This window comes from Lepisma saccharinum, chromosome 2 (assembly GCF_977018435.1).
Source record: "Lepisma saccharinum chromosome 2, izLepSacc3.1, whole genome shotgun sequence".
NCBI classification, from domain to species: domain Eukaryota; kingdom Metazoa; phylum Arthropoda; class Insecta; order Zygentoma; family Lepismatidae; genus Lepisma; species Lepisma saccharinum.
The window spans coordinates 45,655,416-45,670,829 of NC_139230.1; the positions used below are offsets into that span (position 1 = coordinate 45,655,416).

General features: G+C 35.9%; 1 protein-coding gene across 1 annotated transcript in view; it reads left to right on the forward strand.

Annotated features, from left to right (window-relative positions):
* Positions 1–13,714, forward strand: part of LOC145981955 (uncharacterized) — a 139,441-nt gene extending 125,727 nt beyond the window's left edge. Inside the window, exons 11-13 of the mRNA XM_083115452.1 lie at positions 5,147–5,354; positions 9,647–10,065; positions 13,709–13,714. Coding sequence (XP_082971578.1) covers positions 5,147–5,354; positions 9,647–10,065; positions 13,709–13,714 — 633 coding nt within the window. The remainder of the gene's footprint in view (positions 1–5,146; positions 5,355–9,646; positions 10,066–13,708) is intronic.
* Positions 13,715–15,414: the final 1,700 nt, after the last annotated feature.

Consider the following 15,414-nt stretch of genomic DNA (forward strand, 5'->3'; position numbering starts at 1 on the left):
TTTCTGTTTAAAGGAGCCCATTTTTGCTTCTCCAATATTAACTGCAGAAGTAATAAATTTTCCGTGAATTGCATAAGTCACAGGATAAATCAGACCTCAGAAGGTGTCGCATCAGTAAATAAACCCCAAATTTCTTGTTTAAGAGTTTATTCTCATTTTGCAGTTTATTTCGCATTATGGTAACATTTCACACCTTTCAAAAACATGAAAAATTAACACTGCAATGTGTGTTTTGACATTTCGTTTTTCGTCAAAAACTAAATATGGATGCCCCTATTCATTAGTAGAGGAAAAGGTCTAAATATGCCCCCCCCCCTTTTTATTTTGTCATTTTCGGAGAAGAAACAATAATATATTAAGCACCTGCCTTTAAAATGCATATCTATGAAATATGTACTCAAATGTACCAGGTGTGCCGGTTAATAATTCTTAATTGATCCGAAAGAAAACAAGTGTATCTGAGGAGAAAGGTAGCAAATGCTTTATTCAAAGTATGCGCCATCGCTAGCTATACATTTTGCTCATCTGTCAGTCAAATTGTGGATGCCCTACCAGAAAAATCGTTCACATCTTGAGGTGATCCAGTCAACTAGCCATTGTTCGACATCTTCATAATTGTTGAAGTGTTGCTGGGAAAGTGAGTGAGACATTGATGAAAACAAGTGGTAGTCCGAAGGGGCTAAGTCTGGTGCATATGGCGGGTGGGGCAAGAATTCCCAGCCAAGTGCAGAAATGGTGTGTGTGATGCCTTTTGCTGTGTGTGATGAGGCGTTGTTGTGCTGCAAAATCACTTTTCCGTGTCTTGTCGTGCAACCTGGATCTTTCCCATGGCATGAAGACGATCAGATATGGTTTGGTGACATTTAACGTCTGTGCCAGTTGTTGTTGCCTTTGCGTATTGTCTTCGTACAACGGTGCTTGGATTTCGGCATCTTGGAATTTTTTTAGCTGCCCCAGGCGATCTTTGTCTTTCAAGTCGAAATCACCACTTTTGAATCATCGAAACCAATGCACACACGCATCTTGCATTAGGACATTGTCACCATACATTTCTACAAGGATACGATGGCTTTCACTCACATTTTTCTTTTGATTGAACAAGAAAAACTCCTTGTTTGGTTTGAAGGTCGACATGTTTACCACACAAACCCAACAGTTGAGACTGTGCACCAACCCTTGCTTCCAGCACCATGCAGTGACGAAATTAAGAATTATTAAGCAGCACACCTGGTAATAGCATGCTAAAGTATAGAAGGTCTCCATTTTTTTTTAAAAAAAAATGCAATTTCCAAAAAAATGGTAAAATGATGTATTTCAAAATTGTGGTCTAAATGTGGTCTACTAGTGGCAATATCACAAAAAGCAATTGAATTTTTTTAAAAAAGTAATTTATCGTTTAAACATTATAAAATTCATATTTATGAATAATCTGTTGTTTTGAAAATCACGCGGAATGGGAAAAATCGAAATTAAGACAAACACAAATATTTGTTGGAAATGTGATCTCAGCATTAAACCTCATGTCAATTTATTTTTGCTCTCTGTGGTACATATTTCACAAACAAATCATGGCATTATAAAAGCCCATATTTGTTTTATGTGCCGCTAATATCATAACCTATACAAAGCAGATGAGAATTCAGAAAATGCTGAGTTAAAACATACCTGCAAAAAGTTTTCGGAGGTCACAGCGTCCAAGGCCGAAACTAACCAGCACTTTCTCTTTCTTGCAAATTGGCACTGCAACCTTTGTCCTTGACAGATAACCAGTTCCCATAGCCTCTGCCAGGTTGCAGCACCCGGGAAGCGCTGATAACTCCAAAACCCATATTTAAATTTTCGCCCAAATTTAGACCTTCTCCTCTATACCTCCAAAGGTATTACACACTCGAATTACAAAACAAGCATTGTTTGAAAAAGCCCTTTGTTTCCCTTTTTTTTATAATGGTATAAATTGAAGATGAAAGGTAACTGCTCAACCACTGCATCTTTTCCTTTAATACTAATTATTGGGAGGCACAATGAATAAATCTTACCTCTGCTAAAAGCTGTCTTTAAGAAAGAAAACAACACAATTTCATCTCTACATTTTTCAGCTACAATTTTTTTTTTTTATTACATGGAAAGTTTGAAAAACGCACACTTGAAAAGGTGCCAGATGCAACTGGAATATATTAGTATGATGCTCCGCCTGCCAAAGATTAATTTATTGTGGGCTTGGTGTTAGAATGCAATGAATTCTCAGTTCACGATCGCACTGCTGAATCTTTTGAACTTGTGCTATGGCCAGAGTATTGATGCTTCATTGTGTTTATTGTTTCATCAATTTCATCTCATGATTGTCTATACATATTTAAAGCAAAACCAAAATCACAACAACGATGATATAGATTATGTGTACATATTCATAAGAACAGTAACACAGTGGCAAGAAATTAGAAACCACTACCAGATATTACCATGTTTACCGATATGTTAAATTGTAAATATTATCAGCAAATTTAACAGTATTTAAGTATTTAAGATGTGCAGGAATTAGAGGCTACACCAATAATGGTATGCTCTTGAGAGTTATACAAAATTTTAGTGATCAATCAAGTAATGCATATTTCTTTTTTGATGGAAACACAAAATGTTACATAACACACTGTAATGTTCATTTTCCATGTTTCTGAAAGTTTGAGGTGCATTTTGCAGCCATGTTTTGTCACAAAATGATGTGAACTGAACTGCAGAATGTCAAGTAAACATGAAATTTAGTCTATTTACATTCTGAAGTCCGAATTATCATGCAAGTTATGAAATTCCTGAAAAATTGATGAATTCTGTTGTAAATATTTGACAAGCGAAAATGGACTCCTCTTCACAGGAATACACTTAGTGCTCTGATAACTACAAAAATGTGGTATTAGATGGGAAATGTTTGTTTTATCTTGGGATAATTGCAACTTCAGAAAGCATTGTGTTGGTAAATAAATTCAAAATTCCATGTTTGAAATTTTCAGTCGGTAACGCGTCTGACTACCATTCTAAAGGTCCCGGGTTCGATCCCTGGCTGGTTCAAATCCGGGAACTTTTCTAACGATGGAAGCGGCCCCGGTGCCCACCCAGCGTCGAATAACATGGGTACCTGGGGGAAACCCTGGGGGGTAAAGGCGGCCAGGGGCGTGATGCTGATCACATCATTTCCACTCACGACCGGATCAAGAAAGTGTGGGGCGTTACCCCACACCCCCTATACGTCTTCATGGCGTGGTGCTAAGCACAGGGGAACACTTTACCTTTTTTTTTTATGTTTGATACCTAATTTTGTGTTTTGCAGTTATGTTGGAAAATGTACCTCACACATTTCAAAACCATGAGAAGGTAACATTACCACATGTAATTTTACTTTTCGTGCTACAGTCGAAAGCGAAATGTGCTTGCCTCTAAATAAACTCCATATTGGGCCTACTGATATGGTTTTTCTCCTCTAATTCTTCCTCCAAGCAGGCCCTCATTATTCCTTGTCTCAGGATATCACCTACCATCCTAAATTTTATCTTGATCATTCTCCACAGGCTTCTCTTGCTATGTGCACATTTCAAAACTTCTTTGTTTCTTATTCTTTGACCTTCAACATTCTCCTGTAGCTCCACATTTCAAATTTCATTTTTTTTTTTTTTTTTTTTGCAGATCCGTGCAATATGAAAATGTAATCACATAAGCTAAAACAACATGCGCTCCATTTGTAGAATGTGCTGTTGTTTATTCACATGAGTTTAAATGTGTTTTTAAGTCCACTTTATACATTGCATGTGCTCAATGAGGGGTAGGTACTCACTTTGTAACCAATTCTCAGCCTTTTTATACAAAGTGAAGTATGTACACCAAAAAGTTTAGAAATGAGCCGGTGGAAGAAAACTTTAAAGTACAGAAAAATATAAAACACATTAAAATGTTGTAACCTATTGCTTTATATGTAATCACAAAGACTGAATGTTCAATGCAGGGAAATGTAAAAATTAGGGTTCCACTGTATATAAATTGAAAGACCTTGCAAATGTATGTAGCAAGTGCCATCTTGCTCAAAGGGTTCTGGGATTGAATCCTGTTGAAACATGGATATTTTGTTGTTCTTCTGTCTGCTTCATCCTCATCATAATGATTAACCTAAAAAGGTAGAAAGCTACGATTTGGAAAGATTGATAGATATTTACATGGGATCATCCAGAAGCACCATCCGAGACCTTTCTCATGGTGGCTACTCACTGGGAATTCTGGGATTTATGTGTGAATTATTCGCTCCAGGAATTATGCGTGAATTCTACTGGAATTTTTCTCCTGTTGGGAAAATGAACCTTCTTTTACACCAATTCAATCATTGTGCTCCAGCAATAGTTCTTTGATGCACAAGGAGAAAACTTTGTAAAACATACTTAGTTTTGTGAATGAAACACTTTTTCTGCTGTGCTAAAAAAAAAAATAGTGACCTCTGGATTACACTTGTATTTAAAGAAATTTAGTGAAACCAGAAATAATTTTGGTATTTTTTAAAAAGATTTCTTCATATGTTTTTAGAGAAATATTTACATAACAGCCAAATATATCAACGATTATGCTAACAGAAGTTCACGAACTGAAATTCAACAAATTTCATTAATTCTTACCTTTTTTTCCTTAAATATAAGTGATGTTGGCATGGGATATTTTCCAACTTTTAGAATGTTAATGTGATGGCCTGAAGAATGACTTCGACAATTTAGTATTATGTGAACTTCATTTAGGACAGAGCATTGTCAAATAAATCTTGAAAGATTCCTTAAAATTGCTTTCAATTTCTCATAAAGTTTTGTGTACACCTGAAAGTCTTCCCCTTCTTTTTGTGCCATGATGATCTTCTCTTCTGACTGTTGTTATTCCTTAACATCTAGTATTTGTTTTAAGTTGGATGAAAGTGAAACCTTTGGGTTTGAGCCCCTGAAATGCCCTTTTAAATTCTAAATAAATGCACCTTTATGATAATTGTCTCAAAGTACAACTGCATAGAATGCAGAGCGTAAAAGATACATGCTAATTGGCAGTACTAAAATAAATTGGTTTACTGATTATGTATTCAATATTCTCTATTTTTGTTGTACTATGTGTAATTTTTGCACTATCTTAGGCTGAACATCATGAGACAAGTGACTTAGAGATGCGTGAAGAACTCAATAGATTCCAGAACGTGTTTTTCAACATGAACAGGGAACTGGATGAGAAGAACAAAACATTGGGGGAGCTACAAATGTCTGTGACACTGCAGAGAAATGGGATACGGGAATTGGAGCAGACAGTGACCGATCAAAAACAGGAGATCCAAGTAAAGGACAATGGTGAGTGAAATTGTATTTCCAGATTGGTCACTTCAAAACTCTTTATGCAGTGATATATTCTAGGGATGTGACAGATTAATTGTTTACTCCATTGGTGTCTTCCCATGTAGGCATATCAGTGTATCAGTTTATTGGAAAAATTGCAGATTATTTTACCAATCTGATATATCTATACATATCTGTAAATTTACTACATTACTGTACAATTTTGTTATAATTTTTATGGATAATCTGCATGCCCCAATTTTGAAAAAAGTGTCTAAATATGCAGCAGCATTACAGTCACCTGGAAACACATTTATTAAGGTCAATGAACCATTCAGGTTCTTCAAGGACCATTTGAATTTTTATATAGGATTTGTAGAATATCTGTTATCAGTATCAGTTAGTGTTATAGCTTTCATATCAGCACTTTTCCTGTATCTACCAAAATTTCATATCAGCCCGTCCCTAATATTTTCTTTTGTTTCGTGTTGGTGGTATTGATAAAGTACTTGTATGTAACTGGAAATGTTACAAACAAATTGGCATAATTTTTTAACTAAATTACAGTATTATATATATATCCCTTGTCGCCCTCCTTTCTTTCATCCACTATGTATACCGTGCGTCCATTTCGATCTGCAGCCGAGAGATCGGGAGAAGCGTGGCGGGCGGCACTGACGGAGATGCCGACATTTGCGGCCTGAAATGCCCGCTTATTTTTATGGACATATGCAGACATTTATATAAATATTGCAAAACGAGCACTAACCTGTGTTATAAGAGTATGGTTTTAATTTTAGTAGCTTAGTGACTGTATGTGCCGATGATTTTGACACGCCCACCTCTTGTGAAACACGGCGTAGAGGTTTGTTTGGAGAACGTTCTAACGCTGCACCAATATCATCGAGTTTTGCTTAGAATCCGTCATTTTTGCTTAGGTGTTTTAAAATTTAACGATACAGTTTCTCGTAATTTAAGGACAAGATGTCTAACCGTATCTCTGTGTGGAGTTGAAACGCATGGGAATTTCTGTACAAATTACCTAAACACGTCTCGACACGAGTTTGTTTTCACGTAGGTACGTGTCATACATAAAAAAATCTTTGTTCTAACGTGAATCTTGCGGCTGGCATTCCAATCGTCTCACTGACACGTCACACATACACACTACAATAACACAAACAAGTAACTGCAAGTAACCAAGAATAACACTCTTGTGCACAGTACGAAATTAACACGCTCTTGGTTTACATTGCTCGCCACTATATTTACAACTCTGTCTTCATCTAGTCGCGAAGGAACAAAAAACTCGAGCTCGGAGATTTCGGATTGCAAGGAAGCTCACGAACACTATTGACTTTTAACGGTTTCTTCTACAGCGTAATCTTGATACAGTGTTGCACATTCAAAACCTCCAAACGATCCCCATCGGCACAAAACTCTTTCAAGGATATAAACTTAAGTAGGACGTTACTGGTCAAAATATGAATAAAATGTTTTATTATCTGTGGCTCTTAACATCGTTTCTAAAGCGTATTTATTTGTGCATATAAGAGCAGAACTTGGATGAATTACAGAAGAACTTTTGCATGTTATAACACAGGTTAGTGATCGTTTTGCAATATTTATATAAATGTCTGCATATGTCTATAAAAATAAGCGGGCATTACAGGCCGCAAATGTCGGCATCTCCGTCAGCGCCGCCCGCCACGCTTCTCCCGATCTCTCGGCTGCAGATCGAAATGAACGCACGGTATATAGGGTTAGTCAAAAATGGAGCAGATTTCAAAATGTTATTTCCAACAAACCATGCATGACAGAATTATAATTTACACATCATTCGATAGATTAAGGTTCAAAGTTTTGTTGTACAATATGTTGATTTTGTTCATGCACTAACAATGACTTTTTCTCATTGCAGGAAATGATGATGCCACAGCAAAAGTTGCATTGTGTGAATCCATTGTGCAAGTGCAATGGATAGAGGAAATTTCAAAGTTTGAAAATTTCTAATGAAGGTGGGGCTGTTTGTTGAATCTACAGTGGAATTCAAGTTGCACAATGGATTCACACTTTGCAAGTTGCAGCACACAAAACAACTTTTCTTGTGCCATTGTCATTTACCCACAATGAGAAAAGAAAAATCATAGTTAGTACATGAACAAAACCAATTGTCGTACAACAAATCTTTGAAGCTTAATCTATCCATTGATGTGTGGATTATGTTTCTGTTGTGTATTGTTTGTTGGAAATAACATTCTGAAATCTGCTCCTTCTTTTTGACTAACCCTGTATGTATATGTATATATATGTGTGTGTGTGTGTGTGTGTATGTGTGTGCGTAAAATAAGTAGTGGAAAAATACAGTGTGCTGCATTTTAAAAATTAAGCTCTAATTAAAAATAAAATTTTAGAGTTCGCTTGTGGAAATTTGTTACCCTTTTTTAAGCAATGAGTATAGTTACCTTATTTTTTTAGTAATGAGTACAGTTACCTTTTTTTTAGTAATGAGTACAGTTACCTATTTTATGTAGAGTACAGTTACCTTTTTTATGTAATTAGTACCGTATATGTTTTCCTTATCATTAAATCAGAATAATAAACATGGCATTATAAATATTTACATTATTGCTAGCCGAATTTTAAAATCTGCAATGATAGGCTACAGTATGTATAATTGTAGAATGTACTACATAGTTAATCGTGCTGTTGCTAGTAGAGCCATGTATATAGAATTGTGTAGGAAGGCCAGTCTGGTGTAAGAATTAATTACCTTTAATCCAATATTATATTAGTAAGTTAGATGTTTTAAGGTGACATTTCAACATGTGTAGCTTTATCTTAGTTGAATTTATGGCTTTCTTAGACCATATTTGAAAAATAAATAATATTTAAAAAAGAAACACTGGCTCTTGAGAAAAAGGTGATTGCCTCTGAATTATTTTTAGTAGGGATGGGACCGATTAATCGGTACTCTATCGGTATCGGCCGATATAGGCATATCGGTAAAATTACCGATTATTTTACCGATCCAATATGTCGATAAATATCTGATAATTTATTGCAAAAATTCTGCCATTTTGTTGTAATTTTTATGGATAATCTCCATGCCATACTTTCTAAAAAAGTAAATGTCTTATATGCAATTTATTTTTCACTGCAGTCACCTTGAAACACACATTTATTAAGGAGGTCAATGAACCTTTCAGGTTCTTCATGGACCGTTTCTAATTTTATATCGGATCGGTTATCGGCATCGGTAAATTTTGTATCTGTACTTTATCAGTATGAGCCAAAATTTAATATCGGCCCATCCCTAATTTTGAGTTTTGTGTACTCCTGTGTATATATGTATAGCAGGGTGGCTACTCACCAGGAATTCTGAATTATTGGCTCCGGGAATTATGCATGTGTTCTGTCTGAATACCATAGAAGTGAAAAATTGCAACTTTTTTTAATTCAAATCCCATTGAATTTATATTAATATTTATAAAGCACACACTACAGTTTTTTGTGGCAAAAATTCAGGGAGGGGGTGTAAGTGCACAACATACACCCATTTTTTCAGTGCTAATCTGATACAAAATGCTATTAATGATTCACACTGCACAGGAACACAGTGTGACAGAAATAAAGCATTCCACATGCTGAACAATTTTGTCCTGGTAACTGAACAGCTAAGAGAGCATAGTTAGGGGTGTAAGGGGTGACCTTCCATGTACACCCAATTGCCAACCTCAATTCCACGTAGTACAGCCTGGACTGCATTTCACAGACGAACGAGGCTCTGGCATCTGGCCATATGGTTAGTATAATTCTGTATGATGTCCTGTTTTTGTCCTTATATGTGCTGAGTGCCTCTTTACAGCCTCAGCTTTTAACCAAAGTTGGAATATTTTACTATTTTAGTTACACGACATTACAGTTATGTTATTTTATTTATGGTAAGAGGCTGGAGTCTGTATCATGTGACAGGTGCAAAATAGCATAAGTGCTGATGCACCCCAACTTTAAAAATCAAATTCAAAAGAGAGCATAGTTTGGTTGTGGATGAGCAATTTTTAGATAATCAGTTCTAAATTATACCAATTTTATGGATCTAGTGTCCATTTACTTTAGAGATATGAGCCAAGGGAGGGTAGGGGCATACCACTGTTTCTGTCGATGGAAATGACAAGGAAAGGTAAATATTTCAAAGGGAAGAGAACTTGAGCTTTATCAACCTCAGGGTTCAACACTCAATAAGATAAATGTGTAGTGATTGTCTCAAAACTTTTTTTTTAATTGTTATTTTTTCTTCCTTACAGTAATATACTGGTTGTCTAGAGTCGCTGGTATTCCTGTAAATAATCCTCCACAAGTACAGTTGCTGGGCCCTTTACAGCCTTTGCCAGCTTTGAGTCCTCCAATTGCAGCTTTGAGTCCTCCAATTGCAGCTTCGAGTCCTCCAATTGCAGCTTCTAGTCCTCCAATCGCAGCTTCGAGTCCTCCAATCGCAGCTTCGAGTCCTCCAATTGCAGCTTCGAGTCCTCCAATTGCAGCTTCGAGTCCTCCACTTGCAGCTATGAACCCTCTTGTGCCGTGTTATCGGCCTCCAGTTTTGATGCGACCAGGGCCAACCGTGGTAATGGAGACACCTACCTTTTCGCCCTTTGAGAATAGGCTTCCTAGAAGCTTTGAACCTAGGCCAAGTGTGCCACATCCACCAGGAAAGCATTTCCACAAGGTAAGATACATAAGTTAGTAGTTTTGTGCATTTCATACAGGGTGTCATTAAAATGGCACCGAGGGACCACAGGAATGTATAGAGGACATGAAAACAACACTTTTATCAGTAACATTTTTGTCATTGGTGCATCGTTTCAACACTATGGACATTCAAAAACCTTGTTTTGACACCTTCATGCTGGCAACCCAATGTAACATTAAATCGCATTGGTAATGTAGTTTCCTGTTGTGAAACAGCATGTGCCACTGTTACAAGGAACATGCATATTCTGGGGAAAATGAAATGCTACCAACAACATTATGTGCTGTAAAACATATCAGGAAACATGTTGAGTAACCCAAAGGAAAGCCTCCCCAATGGCACAGTGGTAACTTTGCCTTGTAATGAAAGGGTCCCAGGTTTGATACCCGTTTGAGTGACATAGTGGTTCTGATTCCACTTTAAACTGTAGGTCCAGTCTTGATTGGATGATCTGTGCATAAAGTGGACTTAAACCAAAGCTCAAAGGAACAAAGAAATCCAAAGTGAAATAAAGCAACAAATTTAAAAACTATGGAGAAAAAAATAATGTATGGAAAAGAAAGTGATGAAAACTAAGGCTGAAGTACAAGAAAAATAAACTAAGCATGTCTAATGTTGGAACCATAATTTGCTGTTGGAGGGAGAGGGGGAAGGGAAGCCTTCGAATATTAAAAGTTTTTTTTAAAAATTTTGTTAGTGCTTATTCTTGGGCACCTAAAAATTGGTTGTATCAGATTTTATCTCTCAACCTGGTATTGAACCAGGGAGCCCTTTATTACAAGGCGAAGTTACCACTATGCCATCAGGTAGGCTTTCCTTTGGGTTACTCAACATGTTCCCTGGTATGTTTTACATCACATAGTGTGGTTGGTAGTATGTCATATTTCACAGAATATGTGTGTTCCTTGCAACAGTGGCACATGCTGTTTCACAACAGGAAACATGTTACTAATGCGATTTCATTTTACATTGGGTTGCCAGCATGCAGCTGGCAAAAACAGTTGTTTTTTTTAACTTTCGTAGTGTCAAAACAACACACACAGGCCATTTTAATGACATCCTGTATATTGAAAATGTGTATTGCATGACAGACTGAAAAGATAAATCGTGACTTGTAATGAAATGAGAAGGGAAACCTCAATGATCTGGTATTGGATAATTTTAAGTGCCATATATTTGAAAGCAATTTACATTCCATGGTCAGTGAAAAAGGATATTCAACATATTTCAGTATGCATAGATCAAAATATGGATACCTTTTAATTTTAAAGTTAAGACAGGGGTGACCTTCCATGTTGTACACCCAATTGTCAACCTCACTTCCACATAGTACACCCTGGCCTGAGTTTACAGATGAACGAGGCTCTGGCGACTGGCACTATGGCCAGTATAATGTTGTGTGTCTTGTCCTTGTGTGTGCCGAGTGCCTCTTTACAGCCTCAGCTTTTAACTGAAGTCAGAATATTTTAATATTTTAGTTACAAAATGACATTACAATTATGTTTATTTTAGTTCTGTTAACCTAAGTCAGAATATTTCAGTCTTCCAATGTTATAGTTATGTTATTAGTTACATTTTAGTTCAGGTAAGGGGCTGAACCCCATATAAAGTGATGGGTGCAAAATAGCCTAAGTGCTGACCCACCCAAATTTTTAAATTAAAATTAGAAAATAATTAAAGGTAAGACAGTTTAAGCAAGGAGAATGAGTATGTACACAGACACATGTATAAGCACTCTGTTGTCTGCATGTTCCCTTCTCTGCCTCTCTCTGGGTGAGACCTGGTCAGCCTGCATATGTATGTTAGAGCTCATTTGTATGCACTTTTGAAATGCAGAGCAGGCAAACTGAGTGAACCAGGCAGTAAGCTTTGTCCATCATGTTCCTGCAGTGGGGAAACCTCCCTTTATCCGATTTGTAACAATGTGGTATTGTAAATAGGGCAAAAGAAACTGACAGTGCCTCCATTATCCCCATGGTATTTTTGTACCTCTCAATGCAAAGAGCTCCCACATTTCTTTTCTGTTGCTTGCTGGCCTGGAAATGCAACATGCAGGTGGGAAGTTCACACTGCATGGAATGCCCACTGACCTCTACAAGTGTAAACAATTTCCTCAAGCCTGCCCTAGGTTCTGTTGAGTCATTTGGAACAGGTATTTCCTGTGATTCTAGCTGCCTTACTCTTGTAACAGGGTGTTTACGAGTCAAGAATGTCAAGAAATCAACAGATAGGTCAAGAAAGTTATGAAAAAGTCCAGAAATTATGCTTTTGGTCAAAAAATTGTTTTTTTAAATTATTATTATTATTATTATTATTCAGTATAGTGAACTTTCATTGTTCCTGTACTGGGATTTAATAAAATTGAATATTTGGAAATCTGAAATTGAAGTGAGTTGTGTGTAAGATTTGTTCACTTTGTTTCTTAAGAATTACATTCTTGTAATCATGAAGTTCTGTAAAAAAAAAAAAAGAAATGTGGCCACTCCCTATCTAGGATGAAGTCCGAAGCATTAATTTTTACATGCATTAATAATTAAAGCCAGTCTAAATTTCTTGTTAAAGTACAGCTTCAGTTTTCATCATAACTGGCCTTGTGGTATGGGTTTTTCATTGAATAAAAATATATATTTTCTTAATCTTGCAACTATACCTGAGTAGTGGGTGATTAAATAAATGTTAAGGAAGGGGGGGGGGGGTAGAAAAAAAAGGTAGTGAAAATGTCAAGAATTTTTGGATTTCTTATTTTGGTAGATAACCTGTGTAAGTTATGATTCTATGAGGCCTTCAAGAATGTGAAATGAATGCTCATTGATTACTAATCTCCCACAGGAGAAAACTTTTATAACCTCTTGGCTGGGTCATTTACATGGACTTGATCAAATTTCAGTAAGCACATTATGCAGTTTCTACCTTTATCTTTTTTCTCAAGTGTCAATTTATACAGCTTAGAGGAGAAAGAAACTTGTTTGCATTTACATATTGTTTTGAAATTGTTCATGAGTGAAAGATCACAGATATTGAAGAGTTCCAGGCAAGGATGATTATTTTTTCTGTGATTTAAGTTTCTTTTTAAGTCGTGTTAGGGGAGGGATGGCAGCTTTGCTGAAAAATGAATGGAGGTGGGAGAAAGTATATAATTTTCTGCCCTTCATTTCTCCTGGATGCAGAACAGATTGCATTGCAATTTTCCATACATGCAATGGGGTAAATCCATTCAGCTTTTATCCTCATTCAAACACCAGCAGTCCAAGTTGCATTGTCTAAATTGCAATGGTGAGAAAATGATGTAGCACCTAAGAGCAAAACAACCTTCTTGCAGGTACATGCTGGGAATGCAAGTTATGTCAGGCATAACATTCACATAAAGAACATGTTTGTATTTGTACGAGGCCTTTTGCCAGGACTTTGTGCTGCAGGCTAAATATGTTGAACATTAGAACACAAAATACAGCAACCAAGATCAGAGTGTAGGTTTCTTAAAATGCAAAAGAGTTGTCTATCTGTAAGTTTACTTGATCTAAACTTGGTTCTCCATCCCAACCAAAGTGCTCTTTATATGATTTTGTTTTGTTGCATTTTTCTATTCAGTCTTTAATTTATCTGTGCTTTTTCATTGCAGAAGTAAGCTGACAATATGGAGTTCTTGGATATGACAGTAGTGTATTATTAAGAAAAACTGCAAATTTTACTGATCATAGTGGAATTTGTGTGCACAAAGAAGATAAGTAAGAGACACCACATACACCATGTTGCAGTGTTACAGAGATTTTCTACAATTTGGATTGTTTATTATAGTTTGTACATTTATGTATGTACAGAATTCAGTTTATGTAATAGGAGAAAAACATTCACCTAACCAGTATTATTGGAGTGTTTTAGTTTTCAATGATCAATGTTGGATTATCAGGATGATCTTGTTTGCACTTACATATTGTGTTCATGAATGAAAGATCGGATATTGAAGAGTTCCAGGCAAGGATGATTATTTTTTCTGTGATTTAAGTTTGTTTTTAAGTAGTGTTAGGGGAGGGATGGCAGCTTTGCTGAAAAATGAATGCAGGTGGCACAAAGTACATAATTTTCTGTCCTTCATTTCTCCTGGATCCAGGAAAGATTACATTGCAGGAATGCAAGTTATGTCAGGCATTACATTCACATAAAAAAACATATTTGTATTTGTATGGTCTTTTGCCAGGACTTCGTGCTGCAGGCTAAATATGTTGAACATTAGAACATAAATACAGCAACCATGATCCAAGTGTAGGATTATTTTTAAGAAAGCAAAAGAGTTAGTTGTCTATTTGTAACTTCACTTGGTCTAAACTTGGATCTCCATTCCTACCAAAGTACTCTTTGTGATTTTGTTCTTTTGCATTCTTGTATTCAGTTTCTACTTATCTGTACATTTGCATTGCAAATGTAAGTGTAGATGGTGGGCAACTTCGAGAGTGGCCTACTTTTGAACTAGTAATATTTACTGTACTGCAGTGATTATTTAATTTGTCAAATTTTGTAAACAAGGAAATACTGTATGTATTTTTCCTATGCTGGTACAAATAATATTGAAAACTGCATTTTTTTTAATTGTGAGAGTTTTTTAAAAAAGTTTCTTGTATTTTTGTAATTATAGTTAATATAATTCGTTTCTGTGCGTATACAGAAGATACTTTAGATGAGTGAATACTGGATGAGTAACCAGTAGAACTGAAGTTATGTTAGTATTGAATGGTGAGGGTTGTATGACCAGGATGCCTACATGTAGCTCTTCGCTGCAACACAAGTTGATAAGGCAATTGTTACTGCACAGAATTTTCTACTTGTATGTTAAAACTATGTGTGTTATTTCAAACTTCTGTAGTGGTTTGTTTTCATTTAAATTTTTTACATAATGATACGGTGCAAGTTCCTGTGTAGGAGATACATAGTTCCTTATGAACAAATCTATTTTGATGTTTCTGTTACTAATTTGAATTTTGTCTGTGATTACTAAATGTAAAGAAGCCAAAGTTGAGAGATTTTCTCTATTTGTTCATTATTTTGTCATGTATACCTGAAAAAGCGAAAGCTTACAAAGATTGTCTCTATTTGGTGATAATTTTGTCAAAGTTCTTGAGTACCTGAAAAAGTGAAAGCTTACAAGTTGTATGTATTTTAGATGTTGAATTTTTTATGACGGCACTTGCCAATGAAGAGTTTTAAATACATACATGTTTATAAATAATATGCATTTTGCACCTTCCTGACTTTATTGTTTTATACCCACATTTTTTCTTCCTCCACATTACTACTTAATCTCTATTTGCATGTTACAAAAAAGTGAATATA